The sequence below is a fragment of the Nipponia nippon genome, unplaced genomic scaffold (assembly GCF_047370975.1).
Source record: "Nipponia nippon isolate SJK-2023a ecotype South Korea unplaced genomic scaffold, ASM4737097v1 scaffold_17, whole genome shotgun sequence".
Taxonomy (NCBI): domain Eukaryota; kingdom Metazoa; phylum Chordata; class Aves; order Pelecaniformes; family Threskiornithidae; genus Nipponia; species Nipponia nippon.
The window spans coordinates 12,932,767-12,958,276 of NW_028262333.1; the positions used below are offsets into that span (position 1 = coordinate 12,932,767).

A 25,510-nucleotide genomic window follows, 5' to 3' on the forward strand; every position below is an offset into this window, starting at 1 on the left:
AGTAGTTCAGAAAATGCACCATAGCCTTTGGTATCAGCGGATGTTTCAAAATCTTATTTTTCTGAGAAGGTTGTTTTGGGTCTCAGACACTTTATTAGGCTGGCTACAGGCACAACTACATGCAGTTTGTGTCGTACAAGAGATCAGTCATCAGTGTCATAAACATTCCCGGTGATATCAAAAATAAAAGCCAAAGGACCATAGCAATATTTTTATGAACATCTGCAAAAACATTCATTGCTGACAATTTAAACTACTGAACTAACTTCAGCTGATGACTATGAACAATACAGAAGAAGCTAATGTTCACCACACCTCTCTCAGTTGTTGTACCATTTGCACAGAGGTGGCAGGAGCACTGATGAGAGGGAGAATTCAAAAAATGATTGAATCGGTTTTGTCGAAAGTTTCCACACAGAGGAGAGTTTACCTTTGGCCTAAGACCAGGAATGAAAAACTCTCAGTCCAAAAAGAATGCTTTGGCCAAAGCCGCGTACAGCTTGAAAAGGGGGCTCCTCATGAGAGCTTGAGCACTGTGGTTAGTCTGGCATCTGCTATCACATGTTTTACATTTTCCTTTCTTAATTATATTATGCTCCCTGTAAGTACTGAAACTAAGAAAGATTTACTTATTTTACCCATTTTTCCCATATGCTCTAGAGGTGCATTAACATCATTTGCCAATTATTTACTCCATTTTTTAAGTATTTTAGGGATTTTGAATGTACAATAATCAAAACTATTCAGCCCAAATTTCATTTAATCAATATTTTATGTTCAGTTTCTGTGAGTTCCACAAAAAGGTTCAACTGTCTTTTGCAAAAGGTGGTACTTGGATTATCTTGAAAATACAATATAATGTTACAAGTATAGTGAAATGTAATGATATACACAGACTACTCCAGGAAACCTCTCTTTTCCAGTAGCTTCCATAAATCTTAATCCAGAAACCAAAAAGATTATTTTTTTTCCAAAGAAAAGAGCAATATGTACTTGGTAAGGTAACTACGCAGAGGATTAAAATAAAGGATGCACACAAATACATTGCTGTATTGCAGCTTTTATGCTCTCTTAAGCCCTTCTCGGTCTCTCTTAATGTGAAATTATTCTGATAGCATTCTCTAAAAACCAGCTGAGTAGTAGTGACCCAAGGCAACTACAAATACAAGAAGAAAAATGTGAACCTGACACTTGATAAAAAGAAAATTATTGTTACATTCATTTTCATCTGTTAGCTTTTAATTGTACTGGCCCAAATACTTGAGCAATTCTCAATTTCAGAATTGATGCAACCACTATTTTATGTAAGTAAAGTAATATTACAGTCACTTATTGCTGAACTCAGCTGAGCTAACCTCTTTTGAGCCAGCACTGCATTGCCACTTCAACTGATTTTCCACATATGGGAAAAGGGAGAGATGCTTTACCTACCTCTTCCTCAAACAGCTCGTATCTACAGTCTGGGGAAGCTTAAAAGAGGGAGATAAAACACTGTCTCTGAGGGAGGAAGGTGTATATGCTGCATTTGGAGCACTTTCCCTCGCGACCTAATAATTCTCTCTCCCACACCCCCAACTTTACCCCCTCTTTATGTGGGGAGGCCTTGCAAGGAACCGCGCTGGTTGGGAAGAAGGAACCTGGGGAACTGCAGCTCATCAGCAGCTCAGAGGGTAACAGTACCAGCAAGAAAGGGTAACGGACACACAATAACAGACACAAATGCTGGGACATGTTCAGTCCTTTGGAAGAGGCAGTCTGATTTCCTTCATTCAGAAGCAGTGAATGTGGTGGGTAATGCTATATTTAGTTTGGGACTCAGCATGCAGAAGAGGCATAAATGAAATAAGGAGACGAATCAAAGAAGGGGTAAATGCTTCAGAAGAGTTCATGTAAGGACAACTCTGGAGAATAGGAAACGTTTCTTACAAACCAGGGGCAAAAAAAGGGAATACTGAAACTCAGTAATTCCCTCAGCAACAACAAAACAGAACTTTCCCAGTCCTCCAAAGAGGATTTGAAGGTGGTATTTATTGGATTACACTTCAGTGAGCAAAAGATGCAGAAAACTAACAGAAGAGAGCAATGTGTGTATTTACACACCTTGAATTTCAAGAGAACCAGCTGTCTTTTGAAAGGAAGGAAAGGCCACTCTCTTGTCTAAAACAGGATTTAAGGAACACAGAGAACACAAAGCTTTATGTTATTTGTATTAAATGTTTGGTTGGGTCAGAAGCAAAATAGAAATTCTTTATCTGAAAATTGATGTCTGCAAAGTGACCAGAAGGCTTTTATTTTTTCCAGAAAAAGACTTTTTATATGAATTATCTAATTTCCTGATTAGCAAACTAAAAGTATGAAATTATTTTCCCCCTGGCTATATCCCAGCTGGATCAAAGCACGGGCCCAAGAACATACTGTACCAGTTTAGTTATTGAGAAAGTCCAGGAGAAATTCAAGCATCTACTTCTCCTCTCTCCTGATAAAGTTATCAACCCTGGAATGTAAACATAGGGCTGGATATGTAATATACGGCCAGATATCTGGCCAGATAGTTTTATACCTCGTTTTTGTTGCACTGTTACTCGTTCAGCACAAACAGTACCTGCTCTGCTTTTGGAGCAGAGTCCACGTCCAGTCCTAGATGATAAATCACCGAAGTTCATTACACCATCACTTCTCTTCCTAGGTCTCATGGGGAAAGGTTTGTTCCGTACCTGAAAATACCACCACCTCTAATGAGGACCAGAGGGCTCCAGCTCACATAGGAACTGTGTGTGCGTGTGGGCCAGCAGGCCAGCTAATGGCACAGGGACACCCTCTAAGGAGCAGGGTATGGGTGGGGTGCTTGAGCACAATTCCTAATAGTTAAACATCACTGCAATATGTATTTTCAGTAAATACAGAGAAAAGAATCCACACCCACATCTTCTGAATGCATAGCATCATCCATGAAAGGAGTCTCCTGCTCCAAGCCGTAAAGTCACAAATCAAGACAAAACAAGCCATTAACCTGTTTTTATTTTAATGTGGAGATACACCATTGGAGTAAAGGGTTTAAGGTCATGAGAAGTTCTTCTGGGTAAATCAGCTCTCTCCTATGTAATCATGTGAAAGATAAATACAAATACACACTGACAGCCAAAATAGGAGAGCAGTATTCCTCTCTGTTTGGAACAAATAGAGCTATCCTTCAGGAAGGTGTCTGTATAAATACTATGATAAGGGAGAATTAATTACTATCTTCCAAAGAGTAATGTTAACATAGGCTTTAAAAAGAGATCAATAGGCACTTTTTTATTAGTCACATTTTTGGCAGCTTGCCCATATCTGCAAATATATATTTTAGAAGCTCAAATCAGCAACCAAGCCATGCTACAAACAGAAAAGGGAAGACAGTAAAAGCACATCTCATAGAATTCTATTAGTGCTCCCTCCTACCTGTGAGAGAAAGTTTTAAAATTATGTCTGGCCAGTCAAACTAATTCCTCTGTACAGCTCACTAGAATACCGTCCCTTCTATTCCCTCCTAGCCAACTAGGTCTTTTCCATCCCCCTTCCTCACTTCTTTTATTTCATAAATGTTTTGCAAATACATTGTCAGTTGGATTAGACTGCACTTAACCTGAAAAGGGTTCACCATTCACTGGGTTTAAAATACAAAGCAACTCAGCAGCAGAGGGAGATCTGGTGCACATCACTGTCCAAAGCCTATGTGTGTCCATGGTCAAGAACAACTCCACTGAACATGGTACAGCTTGAGAAGCAGGTGTACCCAAGAAAAGTCAGGAAGACAGCCCAAAAACACACAGTGCAGAGAATCAGACACAGAACCCACAGACAAACAGCCCTAGGAAAAAAACTAGACTTTGAGTTAGTTGTTGGGTGAACCAGCCTTTGAGCTGGGAGCAGGAATCTGTATCCCGTTGCTTGATTTATTTTGAGTTCAGTGAAACAGGACTTCTTATATTCTTTGTAAACAAGCAGGAGGTATGAAGAATGTCTGACTCCATCACCTTTCCCTAACTTGAACTACCTGCAAGAACGCAGTTTTTGGCAAATCTCACTCAGGTCCAAAGAGGTAGCAGTATGTGTAAATGCTTTATAGTTTAAAATGTCATATGTTGATGCTGACAAGTTCAAGTCATGAGAAGAGGGTGCTACGGAAACACACGCTGTATTGCCTGGAACATAAGGCAACATTTTACATTAAAAAAGGAAAAAAAATTTGGACCAACAGTTGCCAAATTAGGGTTTGTGTGGGGAAAAATTAGTTTGTCATTTGTTCTCAGACAGAAATATTTTAATTTAGAAACAATGAAGCTAAATGTGATGAAAGCATTTACATTATATTTTGGATTGTTTCTCTCGCCTCAGAGCAAAAAGCCATTTTATATGGAAAGACTTTCTTTTGCAGTCCATATACAGCAAATCCATCTCTATATTCCCATGTGCTGGAGTCTCCATCTAATTTTCCTTTTATAATTAATGAAATCACTTTAATGAATGGTCATGTTCTTTGAAGAGTTAATCCTGTAACTCTTCTATAACCTTACCTGTCTGTGTACCTACATGGGCCAACAGAACTAATATAGGAATAGAGTTGATCAGAAATGCACAGAATTGCATCCTTGAACAGTCAAGTGGCTCTTAGTTGCTTTATAAACCCCCTTTAAACCTGTCACTGTTACAATTTGACGCCTGCCCTTCTGGGGTACCGCTGTGCAGTGGCATCCTTCAATGACAATCTCTTCTGCTTCATTCCCCTGCCCTCTCAACAAGCACAAGAACAATTTTAACTGCCCCAAACAACAGTTTCAGTCTGCAGGCTCCATCAAAAGCCTGATTTTAAGACACAATTCGCACACACCTATTTCATCAAAAGAAAAAACTTCTGTCCAATTAATATTTCCTACATAAAACATATAGCCAGAAGAATTTTTTTCTGGAAACTTTCTATTACGTAACCACTGGAAAGGGGAGATTTAAAAAAGGGGGATGTCGGGTTCTACTTCAGCCACTTTATTTTTAGAAGCAGAGAAGAAAGTCTGAGTTGTTAAGCCTGAGACTGATTCCTCTATCCTTTCCTATTTTGAGTATTCTAGGAAATTTCATTTTACTAGGGCATTTATTTGTTTTGGATTTTTGACTACCACAGACGTGACAAATCTACAAATCTACAATTCAACTTAAATATCTCCAATCTGCAGCTGATGCGACCTTCGTGATTTTTGGAAATAGGAGGCCAAGATATACTTACAAACACAGAAGATGGCATCATGGTATCATGGTGTCATCATCAACATTTTTTCTTGATAACTGTAATAAAAATCTAAAACAAACTGCAGACAGTATTTCTTCATAAATACTTGAGCAGCAAAGGTGGGGAAAAACTCTTTTTTGCTAACTAAGTTTAAGAGAGAGGATGTTCAGTAGACATTAGCAAGCCTGAAGACAAACATCTGAAATGGAAATAACCTTGTGAACTGGCGTGAGAGCACCACCCTTCACCATAAATGCATCAGCAGGCAAACAATGCCAGAAAGAACTTTTTAGAAAATTTCTCATTTAGGGTTGTATTTTCAAGGACACCTAAGGAAAACTGACATCCAAACACAGATGGGCACCTAGTCTCCTCAGAACTTCAGCTTACATGGTTACAGTTGCATTCCAACACATCCAACTTGCTTAAAATGTGGGGTTTTTTCCAACCATCACATTGTCACAAGCAAACCCCTGTAAATGCTTTTTGGTGGAGTGCTGACCTCGGTGTCTCAACAGTGCTGTAGGCTACTGAATTCAAGGGCTACTGCTGCCACCCAGGCAAAACGGGTCACAGCAAAAGAACGAGAAACAGCATTTCTGAGTTTTAAATGACAGATCATTTCTGCATCCATCCAGCAGAGCACATAAATTCATTTATTATTGTATTTTTAATCCATCTGTACATGACTGATTGTGTGGCTAGTTCCACAATAGCCTTTTTAAAAAAATTTTTTTTTAAATGTAACCCTCTTTTTATGTAGACCTTCCAGATGTGTAGTACATGAACTTTTCTCCTTACCTTCTACTTATAGCAACAGTAGCACTGAAAAATTATTTCTCTTTTCTTTGGAATCGAGAAACTCTGTGTTCCTTAAAAACCTTACAAGAATATTCAAGTAAAGTAAGTGTAAATTATTAGCACCTGACTTCAATATTGTTTAAAGCCTATCTTTTTCTTCTGTCACACCTCACTTCCCATTTTTTTCTTATTATTACCTTCGCTGAATAAATGTGTCTATGGAAACTTGTAAACAGGCAGGACAAATGTAAGGATCTTTATAAATTTAGTCGTCTTAAAATTCTACAGTTCTATCTTTTTCAAAAGGACTGAGACAGAGACATATGGAAAAGCTCCTCTGTAAAGATATTGAGACTTTGGCTGCAGTTCACTCAACTTCACAGGGTTCATCACAACAGTATTTGTTTCTTCTCTCTTCTGTTTTCTTCACTGCTAATGGATACTTTACTATTTAATTAGTGCAGCATGATCCAAATTCCATCAAAGTCAATAAAACTCTTTTCATTTATGTTAATGGACTTTGGACCAACTCCTGAATTAGTTCCAGAATCAAATAAAACACCCTTAGGAAAAGAATAGATACACCAAACTTACACTTTAAAGTACAATCTTAAAACCTTCCTACGGTTTTTACTCGCTTTAAAGTAAATCTCATTATTGAACATCTCATAAAACCAGCTGGACAGCCCTTTTTTACCAGTCTGATTAAAGCATCAGAAGGAATCTAAATGTATGCACTGCTTCTCTGTGAAAAACCTTCCCATGATTAGGACAGCAAAAGGTTATATCTTCCCGAAGCAATTTTTGTGGCTCCTACATTGTGCAAGGATGTGAGAGTTCACCCTGTGGGAAGACAGATTTGGCAATACAACTGTATTTAAAAGGTCCTGCCCCAGACACTTGTTGTTTCTCTGGTATCACCTCAGTTGTGCCAATACAGCTTATCTGTTGGGCTGCTCTGAAGAAAACTCACCAATGTGCTTAACCCATTAAGGCTATTTGGCCAGACAACATCCAAACCAGACCAAACCATTAAGACAGTCAATGCTCGACTGAAGAAGGCTCTGTTCAGTGGAGCAGTCAGTATTATACATAACACAGCTGAATTTCCATAACCACTTCAATCAAATTAGCAGGAGAGAGCACCAGCTATTTTTATCATACAGAGAGAGAGGAGGCTTTCTGCTCTTAGACTATACCCTAGTCACCGCAGAAATTAATGAACCACAAAGCAAGCAAACTGATACTATGTAAACAGGGATATTAAACCTTCTTCTGATACTTTTGACCCATTTTGGCAATACCAACCAAGCTGCTCAAAGCCCCTGCATCATTTCTTACATAGCAGCATGCTTTAATTGACCAGCACATTAAACATCAAAGCTTTTTGCAAAGTTTGACCACAGAAATCACATTCAGAAATCACATCCCACCAGTGCTGACTCAGCAGCAGAGCTACAGAATACTTTTTAAATTCCCAAAAGCCCAAACAGAAGAACCAAACCTGTGCTGTTGGTTTGGACAGGGTTTTTTTATTTCACACTAGTCCAGCCAGGCAGCACAGCACACTGAGAGACAACTTTCCTTGAAAACAGCTTTGGCAGAATATTAATAGAGAGGGAAGAAAATTCAGGATGAGGATGAGAGGTGCTTTAGTCCCTTCTGGGCTGGAGCTGTGAACCCTTCCCATGGAATTAATCACAGCAGCTCTGGAGGGGACTGTCCTGCAGCACATGGGACACATTGGTGATGTGCGCACGTGGCTCCAGCTCTCTGCTCCCATCTGCCCAGTGCCTCTGGGCAGGCCTGACTCACCTTATACCATCATGTGTACTGGTTTGTGAGGTGCAAGAAACTCAGTTTGCTCTCAAATGGAGTCAGTATTCCAGCCCTGCCCTGCAGACTAGCAACTGAGGAGAAATGGGGACATCGCTTCTTGCTTCATTCTCCCTTCTGGAGGTACTTGTTAAAGGAGAATATTCACTGAACAAGGATTTTGTTGTGAATAGCCAAGAAATACGGTGTTTTCTGCTCATTCCTGCTGCATGGGCTACTCATAAGCTATTCTCGTCACCTCAGCACTCCAGTGCAGCATCTTGCCCTGCTGACACTGATCAGACATTTCTAACTGCTCTTTCCTTTGGCCTTTTTTCGGACCCATCCTTTCCTCTCCCCCAAATCACACCCAGAGACAGCCATCTCACCGCTCTGAACACTACGCTTCTCCACAGGAACTACAGTGCATTTTTCTCCAGTGAAAGAAGTATTGCCAGCTCATGAAAAGGAGAGTGGTACTGCGCACCTGCCCAACAGCAGCCTGTGGGGAGGCAGACTTTCAGACAATCTGTAGAGCTGTGGAATTCAAACCTGTTAACTGTGGTGGAGCGCATTAACCACTTCTTGGCAGCAATTTCAAAGATGGCCATTTGCTCCACATTCCTCAGCAAAGGAGCGATGCTGACAAGGTCCCTGGCTCTGTGAAGGCAAGGAGTGAGAACCTACAGGCTCGACTACCCCCTAGAACCAGCTTCAGGGAGGACATCATCACAAGGAGAAAGCTACCTCCACACAGACTAGAAAACACAAGTATTAGGGCTAATCTAGCCAGTGCACCGTGCTGCCCTCTGGCAATGCCTAGTGCTTTCATGTTTCAAGAAGCACCAAAAATTATAAATAGTATATTGGATTACCTGTGCAGTACTCTTCTCAGAGTAAGTCTATTCCCAGAATCAACCATATTGTTCTCTGTAGCTGTCCTCTGACGCTGTAGCCAAATGCAGCAGAAAAAGCAGCCCAGGAAGAAAAAAAAAATCTTTTCATCAGGGACTAAGCCAGGTTCTTAGTGATATTCAAGCTATAATCAATACGTGAAGGGTTTGGAGCAAAGGTAGCTGCCTGCCCACTTTTGTCTCTCTGCTTTGCCCCCACTGCCAGCACTTTACAAGGCTGGGAAACACGAACGGGGCCAACTTGCATGGATGCTAAAGAACCTTACGGAGACCAGCTACTGAATAACAACAGGACTCTCTATATCAAACTTCAGGCAACCGGCACTCCTCCTATAGCCAATGCCAGTGGTGATGGATATTTTTCTGATCAGTATGACAGAATGCCCCCAGCAATATTCACTAGGTGGTTCACCAAAGGTTAAGTTTAACAGAACTTTGTTTAGTGCTTTTTTAGAAGGCTAGGCAAAAGGCTGGCAAAGTAGCATTGAGCCAAATGGAAGCTTTATGACAAGACGCTCAATGTGTGTCTCTGTCACTGTGTTCTGCTCCCTCATGACACTGCAGCATCACAGCAAAGCTGTAAGGTCACTTCTACTAATTGGAAGTAGTCAGAAGTGCAACTCCACGGAAGCATCTCAATGCAATTTCAAAACTTCTCTGAGTTTCCAGCTTGGTAAAATGTTCCAGCACTTTCTAATCCACGTTCAGTTGCCTTCTTTGATTGCTAACAACTCCTCCATAAAGCAGCCTACGAAAGATGAGAACTTCCTCAGAGGAGAGAGGGGTCAGTCTGTCTTCATCATTCTTTCAAAGGATACTTTAAAGCATCTCACGATTTGTCACCAATAGCATATAGGTCACTAAGCAGCCTCTGTATATGAGGTTCTGCCTGTGACTCTGCCTTTTTTAGTTAAGAATGTGATGTCCTAACAACAAAATAAAATTTAAACTTAAGGATTTAGTAGACTCCTTGCAAATGTCAACATTGTATTAAGTCAAAGCAACGGCCTCAGTGGCATAGAAGAGATATATAGAGGATTACATTTGACCTGATAGGTCTCAGATCTAAGTGAAAAGTGGTCTTAATGTAAACAAATATAAAACGAAAAGAGAAAAAAAAGCAGTTTCCCACAGTGGGATAGCTAGAACATACTGTGGGACTTGCAAGCAGTGATTCAATATTCCAAAATTATATCCTTGGGTTAAAGACTGCATGGAGTTCATTCTGGTAGTGCACTATAAAAATGTTACCTAGGCACAAACACTTCTTAAATCCACAAGTCAAAGCAAACAACTCTTTCAATCACCCCGAAAGAACACAAAATTGCCAGAAACAGCTAAACCCTTCAAAGACCTAAGTATATCCACCATGGATGAATTTCACATTACTAACATCGTATTTAGTCAATAGTTTTGCCAGTGGTGTCATGATTTCTACAGGCTTGCATGATAACATGAAAATGTCACAAAAATTACATCAGAATGGTAATTCAGAGACAGGAAGCCATGAGGCTTTCAGTAAGCTCACACTTTTCCGTGAGAACAAACAGTGCTCACAGCTGTGTCTTTAACCCATCTACCCATTCATGATGAAGGACCTGGAGAACCTTCAAAGATGCAGGGATCCCTGGTCTCTTCCAATGCATTTTGCTATTTCCAAGTATGTAAACAAATCCTGAATATATTACTTAACAAAATCTCATGTTAATAGTGCATATGCATTCACAGATCTTGTGTGTCCTGCTGCCTCCCAGGAATGAGCATATCTCTTTGCAAACCATGGTAGCCTGCAATCCAGACTGTTGGAGGAGGGCATGTCACCAGAAGAGTGTGAAAACATCTAATTACATAAGGCCAGGTCCTTGGCTAATGCAAAGTGACAGAGCTCCCAGAAATCCACGGAGACACGATGATGCAGATTAGCAGAGGTTTGACTCATTATAATTGAAAAGACCCAACTTCTAATTTTCCCATCTAGTGACAGATTGTTGGAGTCCTGACCACCAGAATCTCAGAGGGCAATGGGGAGTTGAAAGGAGATTGCATCAGAGAAAGTAAACTCCAGTTTGGCTGAAAGCATATTTACGATCCAGGAGTTTCAATTAGCTGTTGCTGAATTATCACAAAAGTCTGCTGAGCAGATGTGCAATTAGAGTTTTTCTCATGTTGCTCTCTCTCATGACTTTGGCTTTTTTTGGTTGGGGGGTTGGATTGATGTTTTTGGGTTTTTTTTGCAAGTGATGCTAGTTTTATTGAGGTCAGAGCTAATAATCTCAGATAGGCAGAGAAAGCTCTTCCCGCCATCACACCTCCAGCAGTGCAGAAGCAAAGAGGGGCAACCTCAGTAAGCAAGAAAATCTTTCTCCTTTCTAGCCCCATCTTCATAGGAAGAAAGAGACAGAAGAGCTGTCAGAATGAGCCTGCAAATTCAAGGCAGCTGGAATTGCCTCATCCTCCTGGCATGGACAAGAGGAGGGTTCCTCCTGATCCCTCCCCTCGCTTAATGCATCACCTCTTTTGTGGTGGGGATGTGGTGTGAGGCAGAAGGGGAAGAAGGTTTAGCAGAGCTATTTCAGTTTTAGAAGCATGCAGTCCTGTCCTGTTCCATCCAGCATACGGGGTATAAACAGCAGTGGAAAAGCTGCACTTGAGCCTCTCGTACTCACCTCCCTCACCACCACCACCGCACCACGGGACAGAGAACACGGTGAAAGGCAAGGTTATGATGTGGAATACTCCACGGCCTGCTTTTTGTCCCAAATTCTTTGCTAATCAACGTGCTCATACAAAGCCAAATGAAGTCAGTGAAATTAAACACAGTCCCTTCAACAGCTTTGGAACAAACCCAAAGATCAACCACTTGCCATGGGACCTCCCAGGCCTTTATGCAAAATGATGCTGGACCATGGCATAAAAATTGACATATAGCTATTTTTTCTGTGTGATTCTCTGTTTAGATAAATGCAAGATTATAGTATATTTTCATAGGTTCAGCATTTTTATTCTATTTTATAAGATGCATATGATTATTGTTGGCCTTAATTTAACTGCAGTGAACTAAAAACTTTATTTTCATAGTAAATTCATTACCCTTTCCTACTGAGATGTTTATATGAATTCAAAACATCTTGTAAATTGTCTTGTCTTTCTTTGCTTGTCTATTACTTATCCAGACTGAGCTTCATATTGCTCTTTCAGAGTGGTAAATCAGCCTTTGATTAATCACATTTTTACACTTACTGTTTATGTCAGCCTTAATGTGCCATAACTTTGCAAACAAATGTAATATTGACAGACACCTCCAGCATTTATTTGGGGATTAAATATTTTGGTTTACTGATGAATGGTGGATCTGCCATTTTCACAATGAAACGTAAAACTATTGGGAAACTCTGATATCAAGCTTTGCTATAAATCTGAAATCAATCCAAATTCAACCCTAAAACTTCTTCATCCCTAAGCTCTTTATGGGTATTGAACTCAGGTGGTGTAAAATTTGTGCTTCTGGGTTTTGGGGTTTTTTGTTCCCAATAGGTAAAAGATTGTGACCTTAGGTAGGTTCACACTGTTCTACTGCGAGGTGTTTTGAAAAGCTTCAAAGCCATATTTTTATCTAGCTATTACTTACTTTGTTTAAGTATATGAAAATTTCTAGACATTTTCAGCCTTGCAAGCTTCAAAGCCTGTCAGCTTCCAATATAACTCCTGTCATGTGAGAGAGCGCTGGCACGTGAAAGACTTGGCCCAGCTCAGCTGTCTTCATCATCAGGTAGTGATTATTTCTCAAAGACTGTTTTTAAATACATTCTGGTTTGCAGAATGCTTTCCAAACAACTTCTCTCACATTCCTTCCACAGCTCCTCTGCTTGGGGAAAGAAATAAGCCTAGCAGTTTTAACACTCTAAAGAATCAAGAAGTATATTCTTCTGCATATGAGTTGGATGAACATGGTTTACCCAAAAGCCATGATTTAAAACAAATAAAACCACTATTAAAACAGTAACCACAGCCTGTGCTGCCACCTATCCTTAGTTAATCTCTGCATTTTCTGCAGACTCTTTTTCCACTTCCAAACTACAGACTCTGTCCTGCAAACAGGTCTCCCCTTCAAATGATGTAATGGCCATGGACACTGGCCCTCGTACCAGCCTTGGGAGCCACACACTTGACAGTGTGCGAACATGCAAGATGCATCTGCTTAGAGCAAGTATTGGATGGTGGTTCTGGTTTTTGCATGTGGGGTAAATACCAGCAAAATTAGCAAGTCTTTGGAGTAAAATCTGCTTTCCCCTCTTCCCTTCTAAATTGTGTCATTTTACTCTATTTGTATTAAAATTTGAATGATTTATTACTATGTTTAGCTCTTGAAATATTTTTACTCCCAAGAAAATAAGCCTTTTCTTTCCTGTTGGACTTGCTGTATTATTTTGACTTTCTCCATCCTATACTGAGTATAATATTAATTATATCAAGCCAAAAACCACATGTTCAGAAGCACAACTTGAAAAAGAAACTCCTCCTACAGGCCAAACTGTGCAAGAGTAGCACTGAATCTGCAGTCCCTGTGTGAAGGTACCTTTGGATGAATTTGCCTAAGGTGGCTAATACATGCCCACCGGACATGCTGGAAGCTGCTGCTGCTGCCCAGCAGCCCACAAGGCACAGAGGGAGGAGGTGGGCATGAAAGAGGGACTACCCAGCAACAGAGGCAAGCAGACACAACAGCAGGCTGAGAGATCTACACTTGGGGCTCCTGTAGAAACATGCTGTAGTGGATATAAAATCCAGTCACTGCTGCTGTTTCATGGACTGCTTCTTGTAAGCACTGCAAGTGATGGGGTAAAAGAAAAGAGGTCAGGAAGAGCTGCTGGCCAGCCTGCTAGTTAGCCATGAAGTTTCTTCTCCTCCACATGTCAACTTCATTATTCTTACAGTGGTAGTAAATCAGAAAACACATTAATAAGGGCTTAAAGACTCAGGGCCTACATCAAGATGTGGCACTGTGCCATCCTAAAACCTCAGAAAGATATTTTGCTTTTATGTCTTTAAAGACCAGTTTAAATGTTGACCGGTTACTTGCTTCTAGTTTTCTTGTTTCAAAAATCCTGTAGAAATAGTTCACCTTCATTAAAGGGCAATAACAGCAGCTACCTATAGTCAATACACCTAGTGAAGAGAAATAACTTAAATGTATTAAATTAGCTTTATTTAGTTACAGATAGAAGGAGGTCATCTTCTCCACAAAGATACCAATGATGTTCACTGACTCTTTCTCATTACAGGATTAGTAGGTTTCATGCTTAATTTCAGTAGAAAATGGATTGTAATCTGTCCCCTGAGGTCCACTGGGCTAGAGGTTAAATGCTGGGAAAAAGTGGTCTGACCATGTAATGAAATTCAAACACAGGTGGCAACAACAGGGAAAAATAAAGGAAATGACAGTAGGAAGGAAGTTGAAGTAGCTTTATTTATAGTTCACCACATCAGAAGAAAAATTATAATATTGTGCTTTGCAGGTGTAAGAGTCAGAAAGTACCATGGACCCTGGGCAATTTTAACCTCTGCATTCTCCATAGAGAGATGTGCAAGTAAAGAATTAATTGTAATTATTTATTTTGAAGACAAAGGTCATGAGTGCAGCAATAAAGAGGCAAAACATAAAATTTGATATAAACCAATATAAAGGGAATAAGAAAGAATATAAACCTGAAGGGAACACTGACAAACTATAACATGCTTAGGATACCAAGACCAAAGAGCAACAGCAAGTTGTACAAATGGGACTTCAATTTTAGCAAGGCAAAGTTTTGGAAAGCAAAGTAGTAGATACTGTCCTACAAGGGACAAGAAGAAAAAAAAAAAAAAAAAAACAACAAGTATATAAATTAGTGGTCAAGGCAGGTTCTCCCTGTGGCACCAGAGAGCCTAAAATGATACCGAAGTTACCACATTCAGTGACTGAATCTCCCCCACTTGAGCGGCAGCCAGCCCACATAACACATGCCAGTGGACAAACTCTCTCAGAAGTACATGCAGGGCAGGAGAGATCCCCGTCTCTTGCTTTGTGTTTACCATTCAGCAACTTGCCTTTGTCTTCCGACTGCTTCTCCCACCCTCCCTTCTGCCATCAGAATGACTCTTCTCCTCCCCACAGCAGCAAACTCCATTCCTTTCTCTGATCCCAGAACACTACGCTCCAATGGAGGTGGAATTTTATTGCAAAGTACATAAAAAATCAAGCAGAGCTACAAAGTGGAAAGCCATCATCTGCAGAGAAGAACAGTGTGTTTTTCCAAAGCTGCGGTTCCAACTTCTGATGCTCAAAAGCACAAATCAGGCTCCCTTAAATAGACCCATTTCAAAACCATGAGAATAAGGATGTGGTTTTACAATACAGCTTGAGTCTATCTGTTACTGAAGGAGCAATCTCACTTTTCTCCTCGAGCCCAGCTGAGGGTGTTTCCACATTCATCCATTTGCCTATACAAATGTTCGTCTTACCCCACAGAGAACCAGTTCAAGCAGCTAAACTGGCAGGCAGCAATTCACTGGTTTGGCCACTCACCCACTGGGTTAACATATGGTGGAGTAAGATGAGCAGGATGCTGGAGCAGGGGAGGAATGGGAGAACAGCACAGGGAGCAGCGAGGGGAACAGGATTACCCTTCTCACTAGCAATGAGGTGTTAAGAAAGACCCATCTGTACTGTAAAGTGACACCTTCAAAACAACATACTTCGGATGAGTTTCACTGGCCTGCTGATTTTTGAGACTTCAAGAAACACAACTTACGTTTCTCTGTCTTTTGCTTGAGAGAAACTCTTACTTAAAAACACTTTACTTCAGGAGAAAATGTTAAGAAATTGATGCTGAGATTCACACTTATGACTCCAGGAACTGGAGGTATGAGGAAGCAACATGCTCTTCAGCACTTGAAGAGGACACTCTTCTTTTCAATGTTACAGTTTAATAGAATGGTGCTGAAAATAGCATGTGAAATGTGGGCCTTTCATTTTGCAGACTATTAAAACTGGGAACCCGCTGTGTCAAGACTCTGCAAACAAGGATGAATTTAAAACACACACAGATAAAGAGGCTAAAGAAACCAGATGTGATGTGTTAAAGAACTTATTGAAACTTTGGAAGAAGGAAAGCATTAAAGGGAGAAGGTGATTTGAAAAAGAGGGTGTGCACATCAGAGCTATTCACAGGAAGCAAATGCAAGGTTGTGCAACCTCCTACAAGAGACTGAAGAGCTGCTCCCCAATTCTCTGTTTTAATCAGACCCAGTATGAGAAATGTCCTAGTGCACAATTAAGTAATGGCATGACCTACAAAGCAACAGTCACCATTAATAAAAAGTGCTCAGAAGTAGGTTGAATGAAATACTACTGTGATCTGTGGAGAAAAGATCCTGCTCCATGCAACAGCTGGAATTCTGGTTGATCCACAAAAATATTTTCCAACCTTCTGTAGCAAAAGGTAAACATGTAATTAACTCAAAATGTGGGAATGTCTTGCCATTGGCAGGAGTCTGTACTGTTAAATTCTCAGAGAATACTGGAAAGCCGTGCTGCACCATGATGAAGCACTGAGCTGGTAGCTAAGTAAGCTAATAGCATTTTTCAAGGGACACACCTTTGGAACCTGAAGAGGGACAGACTTCTCAAAATAGATGTTCTGCTTACCCCAGAAAGTAATTATGACCTTATCAAAATTAGTTACTATATTTGGATCTTTCAAGATGGAAAGTAGAAGGAGCCATTAGGCACATTTTCTTGGATGTACATGGTTTAATATTCTGGTTGGAAAATTAGTTCTTGTGTGGTCGAAGAGAATAGTACAGCTGAGATACTACCACAATGAGGACAATGCAACACAAGGTCAAATAGGACATAAGGAAATACCTATCTTTTATCCAAAGGCCTATAACATACCACAAAGACACCGGTTTTGATTGCCTGAGGATATTCTGTCCAGATGGTGGCCACCTGTAGGAAAAGCCTTACTCTGCTCTCAGATAAAATGTAGGTGAGATGATCCATGAACAGAAGATGCAAAGAAAAAAAATAGTAGTTACTGATGACAGAGTCTCTTTTAAGGACAGCAAAATGAGGATCATTTACTCCAGTTAGAGGCTGAATCATAGTGTTCACATACTCTGTGTTTCAGACTATAACATTTAAAAGGGAAAGTCTCTGCAATTTACACAGCAGAAGGGGCTGTCCAACTAGGCTAGTGTTGGCCAGGGACATGAACAGTAGAAACCCAGAGAATGGGTTATGAAGCAAATTCTCTGTCCTGTGAAAATGTATGGATATGCTTGAGTATCAGGCATCAACAGCTCCATTGCTTTCTGTCAGGCAATGCAGGTGTTTCATATCATGTGTGTGGATGTGGATGTGCAGTCAGGCTCTGATTGTGCTAAAATTTACACACGTGCTTGGCTTAAACAGGTAGAGACCCCAGCTGAATTCAAAAGACCATGTGGGTGAATGGAGATCCCACTCTAATCATCCGCAGAGGAAGGGCTGCTGTTTTCTTAAAGAGAATGGCTTTTAAATTTTGATCTGTACTGTCACAGGAATTATTTGAATTTCTCCTGCCACCATATTATAGTTCTACTTGTCCAAAATGAAAATGGCCTACAGTAGTTTTTGCCATTACACAAAAAACAGATGGCAACTTTGGTTTGATTTTGTTTTAATTTAAAGAGAAAGTGCTCCCAAATGAAGAGATTATATATGCCAAATTTTAATCCACTAAAAGTGGATGCAACCTGATCATAATGTAAATGCTAAGAACTTAGAATACAAAAAAAGAATTACTGGAATTATTTATAGCAGGCATCTGTTTTAACTGGCAGGCACTCAACCTGACCAGACTTTGAAGATAATACTGTACTACCTTGAGTTCTGCTTTTTTGCTTTGTGTGAGTTCTGCTTTTTTTTTTTTTGTGTAATCCAAAAAACAGATAAAACAGAAACTAAACTAAATTGTAAATCCATATGAAAGCAGGAGACGGATCTCTAAAAGGAAAAATAACACAGTTATATAAGCATGTTTGTCTTCTCCTGGTGTATTCATTGTGAGCAGATCCTTCACCCTCTTATCCAGGTAAATTACATGATTCACCTAACGTGAGTTAGACTCAACTTCAGCTCTATGGCCAGTTCCAAGAAAGGATCTCTGTCAAGAAGGTATTTAAGAATATAACCTTAAAACTCACTGACTTCAGAGCTCAAGCTCATACTCAAAGTGAAGCAGGATTCTAGATCTATCCTAAACAAGGATAGACTTCACAAGGTATTTAAATGTCTTCAGGAATGCACAGAATGTGGTAGGAAGAAGGGGGGGAAATATTCCTCCAGGAAGGCGAAAAGTGGGGATTTCACATGAGTAGTTGGAATTGCTCTCAGGAAACACCATTGACTGAATCTGGAACCTGGGTTCCTACATTTACAATTTACATGATGTGCCTAAAAACAGATTATATGAATACTTCCCTGTAAAATTAAGACTGCAGAAAATAAAAATATTCCATTATCTGATTTTAAAACAGTGAGGAAAATACTAATAATAAAAATAATATATAACAAAGTCTTGGGACAGTTGACAGACATGCACTTACATTAACAGTAGTCAAAGCACCAGTCAATTCCTGAAAATTCATGACTGGCTAGTAAAATGAATGTATCACCACAAACCCACCCAGGTCAGCCCAGTACTACAGTTACTATTAGTATTGGGCATGAGTCTAAAAAGCATTGCTGGCTTCCGAAGCATTTCTAGAAGAAATAGCATCTGGGCAAGCAGCCAACCGAAATGCTTCTCTCAAACAATCTGGGAGGGTTATTACAGCATACAGTGAAGACTGAAATGTTGTAGGGCAAACCCTGCCTATTTCACCACATAAGAAGAAACACTTATGTCCATTATACTAGTAAGGTGACTACGGCTTTGTACCCCAAAACATGGAATCATAGAATCATAGAATGTCCCGAGTTGGAAGGGACCCACAAAGATCATCAAGTCCAACTCCTGTCCCCGCATAGGACAACCCTAAAAATCACACAGTATGTCTGAGGGTGTTGTCCAATTGCTTCTTGAATGTTGTCAGGCTTGGCGCCATGACTGCCTCCCGGGGGAGCTTGTTCCAGCGCTCCACTACCCTTTGGGTGAAGAACCTTTTCCTAATGTCCAATCTAAACTGCCCCTGGCATAATAGAATCATAGAAGAAATGTAATGCTTATAGTTCCATAAGAAAGCATACAACCATAAATGTCCTGAATAGCTTGCTTTCTAAAGTCCACTTCTAGTAACTTCCCATTTTAATGATACTACAGTGAAATTTTTGGACATTTTTGGAAATTTTTTAACTTTTAAAAAAGGAAGAGGATTATTAATGAAGCAGAGCATGTTGTGTTATTGAAACTGATGTTCCTCTATTTGCTTCAGTGGGTGCTAGATCATACTGATTATTCCACATGAAGCTGTGATCCTCAGTCTTTTAGGATCCTGTCAGTAAGTTTGACTCTGCACTGCAGCCTAATTAACTCATGTGCTCATTATCCATACCAGATGTGGTGTTGATATTGTGTTTCTCCTGTAACTGCTTGTGTTTAAGCACACATCCTAGCCCACACACTAGAAATGTTATGAGGAGACTGAGAGAGAGTTTATGTCTCTTAAGTTCCACAACCAGACACTGTCTCCTGGTTTCAGCTGGGATAGAGTTAATTTTCTTCCCAGTAGCTGGTATAGTGTTGTGTTTTGGATTTAGGATGAGAATAATGTTGATAACACACTGATGTTTTAGGTGTTGCTAAGTAGTGCTTACACCAGTCAAGGACTTTTCAGCTTTCCATGCTCTGCCAGGTGCACAAGAAGCTGGGAGGGGACACAGCCAGGACAGCTGGCCCAGACTGGCCACAGGGCTATGCCATACTGTATGACGTCATGCCTAGTATATAACCTGGGGGGAGCTGGCTGACAGGCAGCAATCGCTGCTCGGGGACTGGCTGGGCGTTGTTTAGCAGGTGGTGAGAAATTGCATTGTGCATCACTTGTTTTATATATTCTATCATCATCATCATTATTATTATTATTTTCTCTTTCCCTGCTGTCCTATTAAACTGTCTTTATCTCAACCCATGGGTTTTACTTTTTTTTCCCTGATTCTCTCCCCTATCCCACGGCGAGGGGGGCAGGGAGGGTGAGCGAGCAGCTGTGTGGTGCTTAGTTGCGAACTGGGGTTAAACCATGACACACTGCCATCCTGTCAACCGGAAGAAGACATTTTTGGCACATCTGCCTCAAGCATTGCAGAAGTATTTATAAAAATAAGAAATCCAGATGCACAATGGCAGGTTCATGGAGTTCCCATAGTTCAGGCAATAATCTGGAAGGACTGCCATAATCCTAACTCTTTATTGGTTTTTTTTACAGCCTCCAAGCATTTCTTCACAACTAACCCTTGGAGAGGATAGCCAGCTCCCTCATCCTCCAACTGTGTCCACAAGTAAGGATCTGGCCAAGGACCAAGAATGTACTCAAAGTTCACTATCTTCCACAACAGTCTGCAGGCCACTGACAGCTGACCATGTTGGTTCTGCCCACTCAGTAGAAAATTAGTTTGAATGCTATCATGCCAACCAAGATGGTACCGCATTGTCCAGAGTGTTTTTATCTTAAGTGGAAAAGCTTTTTTTTTTAATATGGTAAAAATCACATCCATAATTCAGAAAGCTATTAAAAAAGCTATTGATTAGCTTTAACTTTCCAATTATTGTAAAGACCCATTTCAGCTCTGAAAACACACCTAGATTGCTTACTTCAGAAGTTCTCTTCATCTGTCTCTGATTTGATTTTTAGGTCAATAAAATTAATTCTGTCACTGACTTCTGTTACAGAAAACTGGGAGGACCCCAACTAACTGCGTATCTCCTCAGTCAGGGCAGCAGATAATTCTGTATATGCATTCACTGTACCTTTTCATTTTCTACAATTATTGCAGATTAAAAACCTTCATCATTTACAGTACAGTTCAAAAATCTGTTTGCAGATCTATTATTTTCATGTAAATGCCTTCCAACAACTTCTCATTTTGGCAATACCAACACCACCAGACAGACTCTTCTCAGACAAGAATTGGAAAATAAGATACAGTTGGCAGTAAAGTGCAAACCAAAGGGGATGTTCAGAGGAAATAACATCAGAAGCTGGCAAGGTGGCAGATGCATTCACTGACTTGAACCAGATACAGTCAACAAAAGTTTGCAATGTAAAGATCAAACTATGAAACTTCAATTCAAATATTATTTCAGCCCTAATGTCTGGATGCAAAAGCTGGAAGCCCATCAGAAACATAGGCAGATGTCAAACCACCTTCAAAAGCAAGCACTTCAAGAAAATACTAGGAATTAAATGAAGCAAGTTTATAACAAAAAACTCTAACACTTGCCAGTTGACAACTCAGTTGTCAGAGAGCTCCACCATCCCTATCTCCAGAGTAATCCAGAAAAGGAGGTGGAAATACGTGGGGTATGTTAGGAACATTGGCCATGACGTATATTGTTAGGCAACTAAAAGAAAAACCATGATACTATGGAATTTTTCCACTGAAGTAAACTAGGTGTGAAAAAAAACCAGACATAGAAAACCATTTGAGAATAGCCTTCTCCATGTCTTCATTCACATCTGAAATACCAATAAACCTGAGAGTAACATACAGCCCAGTGGTCTCTAAGAATGTTTTGCTAGCAATACACTGCTCCAGAGACTCATCAATACTCCTTGCAAACACAAGAAATAAAAAGGTAAACCGAGAGACAGTTAAGCGCAGTATTAACTTCAGTGGGTTAGTTGCTCATTATTGCTGTCCATGGACCAGTGGCTTTTGGGGAACCACCAGTATCATTTCTTAGAGTTTGTGTAATTCTATTGATATCTGTTTTAAACTTTCCCTCCACAAGAAAGAAAGAAACTGAGATGGAGGGAATGGGTAGAGATGGAACACGGTACCCAAGGGACTGGAGTTCAATTTGTTGTTCCACAACAGATTTACTGCACAATCTCAGGGGAATCGTTACAGCCAGATGCTTAAAGGTATTGAGGTAATGCTTCCTGCAGGAAGGCTTCAGTGACTTGGGCAAAAACAAACGTGGTCTCTGCCCTGCAACCTTTACAATGTAGATACACACTGGAGGAAACAGTAAGCCATTTCCAAATGTATTAGCAGAATCACAGAAGTTGTAGTGCCATGTGAGAAACAGCATGACCTCCAGATTAGAATATGGCAGCTCCCATGCTAGACCAGCTCTTGTGCTTCTTCTAATAAAAACAAGAATGCTGGAAAGAGGCAGGCACACAGATTGTGGATACAGGTTGAAAACTAAAATTCTTTTGGTAGCTTTCTGGATTCTAGCTATTTCTGAGTGCCACTGAATTGAGGCCTGGCTTCATTCCCATGCATTTGAGAAGTTACAAATGTGAAAAGAGCAGCATTTTATAAACACTTTTTGTCATTTGCACATGCAACATGAGGCCTTGGACCTTTAGAGTCTTATCAATACTTTGGCTTTAATTCCTGTTATATTTTATCATAACTTTCTTCCCCAAATATAAGGAGCCAACACTCTGGCTGACACTGGGAGGAAGAAGGAAGAAGCTCCCCCGCTGCCCTTACAGTCAACCCCTGTGCTGATGAGAAGAGCCAGCACAAGGCAAGCAGCAGCCATCAACAGGATCGTCCTCCACCTTTCAGCACAGATGAACAAGAAGAGCAGCTTTGGCTCCACCGCAGTTCTGCAATGCCCAGGGCAAGTAAATTTTGCCTTACACAAAATGATCTGTGCTAAGTATGGGGAGAGCAAAGTACTTCTGTTTCCCCACCAGAGGCCGACCTGCAGGCTCATATTCTGCTTTCTGAATTGCTCTTGTTGCTCATTTCTGGTGTTCCTCTTGCCCTCAGACAGCTGCCCACATCAAACAATCACAACATTAAAACCTGCTCTCAAAACAGGAATGCACATGGCTAGGAGAAACCACAGGAAAGGAACGAGTAAGGGGAAAAGTATTTGATTCCCTTCCATTCTCAGCCAACATACTATCTCCGTACATGTTACCTTCTTGGTACAGCAAATTAACAACTTTCTATGATTAAACAAATAGAAATACAACTGGCTCATACTGGCTTTTTACGCAGAGAACAGAATGCATTAAAATTAAGTAAACTCAAAACTATAAATTCTTAAGGGTATAGCAAGAAAATACTGGCTGGATAAACTGTTCATTATCAAAAATATAGCCCTTTTCTCACTAAACAAATTGCTGTGCAGTAATTACTGTTCAAATGATAGTATAACAGTTTCGGATGTCAGGGACAAACAGTTATAATTTCACTGCTGAACAGAAAGCTGCAGCAAGTTTTAAAACACACAGCCTTGCAAAATCTATCACAGGGAGCTGTTTTGCTTGTAGAACTCAAACTCTTTTGCAACTTTCCATCAATCACTTGATTAGGCAATGAAAGTCACCAAGTGAAAGATCCACGAAAACAGGCTCTGAATAAATTAAAACGTTGAAGGGCAAAAACATATTTTACCGATCAAATTTGTTTCCAGGGCAGTCCTGCCCATTATTTGGGATTAACTCTTCTAAAATTTCCTTTCGCAGACTAGGAGTGAAAAGTGGCAGAGGATGATGAGGACATTTCATCCTCTATTTCAAAGCGTCAGACACCTCAAGTAACTTTACCACAAATCAACATAAATCCTGGCTTCAGCTGCTCTGTTCCAGAGTAGCTACCACAGAGCATGTGCTCAAACTTCTAGTGCCACTGTCTGTAAAGAAGCGCCTGGTGCAGCGCAGCTATTCCTACACAAGGGAACATTAGTTAATTTGCATTCACAGTTACCATATGAGGTGTGAGTTTCTGACAGTCCACACATTTTATATTTAAAGACTGTAGGAAATTAATGTAATTATCTTTCATATAATAACAGAAGTAACTTACCAGCCCATCGCAATTGCTGATAGCGACTGAAGCATTTGGCAAATCAGTGATATCCCCAACATAGAGGCAATTCCCATAGAGAGGTTCAATGTGAGTCTCGTCAGAGTCCTCCTGCCATTCAACTGTTGCTCCAGGGGCCACGAGCCTGGAGTTTGGCCGCAACCTGAAGTGAAACTCTCTTCCAAAAACAGTGACGTTGTAAAATATTTGCTCATTTGCTGCTTCATGTTGCAAGTCCTCCACAGCTCTCCTGAAGCGTGCTTTTGGCGGTCCAGACACCAAGTGGGATAGGAACCTGCCCTCTGAATCGGTGCTGGTGGGGATGACAAGGCTGTACTCCTCTATATTCCTCAGAATTGGATCTTTACAGGGAGAAAGCAAGAGAGGAGAGAGATAGTAGAACTAAACATATCCTGATGCTGTGGGATTTTTATTCCATTATTCATTAGCACAGCAGACACTTACATAAGGCAGATGGACACTGCACTCTGCGCAGGCACTTCATTCACCGGCAGAAGTGTGCAGAGTTCATTCAAACTTCCCTTTTGCTCCCCAAAACACCAGACAGCAGCGTGAGCCTCCCCACCCAGCAGGGACCCCGCACTCCTGCCCATGCAGCGGGGTCCCGGCACCCTCTGCCCACCCAGCTGGGACCCTGCACCCCTGGCCACCCAGTCAGTGCCCGGGTCGCCTTGGGAACTTTGGGGCTACCCAGGTGGCCCCTCGATGCCGAGAGGGCACTGATCCACCTCGGGACTGTTCAGAGCAGCAGGGATAGGGGTTGGTGTGCAGGTGTCAAGCCTGCAAGGGAAAGGCACGTCCCTCAAACTATCTCCGATGCGGCGGGGATGAGTCGGCCGGTGACCGGGACGCCACGGCCAGCGATCAGCAGCGGTGCCAGCGGGAGCCCCGAGAGTTTTGGACGGCGGCGATGGCCGGGGCAGCAGGAGGAGGAGGAGGCAGACAAGCTGCCATGTGCTTCATCCCGCACGGGGAATTCCAGGCGCCGAGCCCTGCCCGCCGGCCCGCCGAGGCTCGCCCCCTCCGTGGGACAGGCAGCGGGCGGCCAGGGGCTGCGGGCACCGGCGCAGAGCTGTCACTGCCGGCGGGGCTTCCGCCTCCTTTCCCCGCCGGCGGCGCGGGAGCCCCCGTCCCCGCCTGCCGCTTGCAGGAAACAACTGGAAACCCGGCAAAAGTAGCCGCAGAAGTTCAAGGGGAACGGAAAGCCGCGGGGCGACGAGCCGCGACTTCAGATGGGCCGGCTGCAAGGCACCGGCGGCGGGGCAAAGCGAGCAGCCCAAAGGCGGCGGGGCGGCCGCGGCATCTCGGCGGAGACCTACCTCTGTCGCCGGGGCGCCGCAGGGCGCCGGCGGGCAGGGAGAGCGCGCAGCAGAGCAGGACGCAGGCGATGCCCGCGGGAGGGTCCATCGCGGCGGCCCCGGCCCGACGCGGGGGCCGGCGCCCAGGCTGCCCGCAGCCGGCCGAGCGCCGCGCCGCGCCGCCCGCAGCCGGAGCGGGCCAGGCGGCAGCCCCGTTCCGCGCCTCTCCGCGCCGCTCAGCGCTGCCCCGCGCCCCGCCGCCCGCGCATTCGCCCAGCCGCAGCCGCAGCGGCAGTGGCGGCCGCGCTCCCGGCTCGCAGCGAAGCAGAGACACCAGGAGGCGGCAGGGGTATAATACTGGAAACACAGGGCGTGCAGGAGTGAA

At 41.9% G+C, this 25,510-nt stretch overlaps 1 protein-coding gene across 3 annotated transcripts in view; it reads right to left on the minus strand.

Annotated features, from left to right (window-relative positions):
* Window positions 1-25,272, minus strand: part of ADAMTS2 (ADAM metallopeptidase with thrombospondin type 1 motif 2) — a 195,024-nt gene extending 169,752 nt beyond the window's left edge. For all 3 annotated transcript variants that reach the window (XM_087753711.1, XM_087753712.1, XM_087753710.1), the window contains exons 1-2: window positions 25,147-25,272; window positions 23,807-24,168 (exon numbers count right to left, since the gene is read on the minus strand). In XM_087753711.1, coding sequence (XP_087609837.1) covers window positions 23,807-24,168; window positions 25,147-25,234 — 450 coding nt within the window. In that variant the 5' untranslated portion in view covers window positions 25,235-25,272. The remainder of the gene's footprint in view (window positions 1-23,806; window positions 24,169-25,146) is intronic.
* Between the last annotated feature and the right edge of the window lie 238 nt (window positions 25,273-25,510).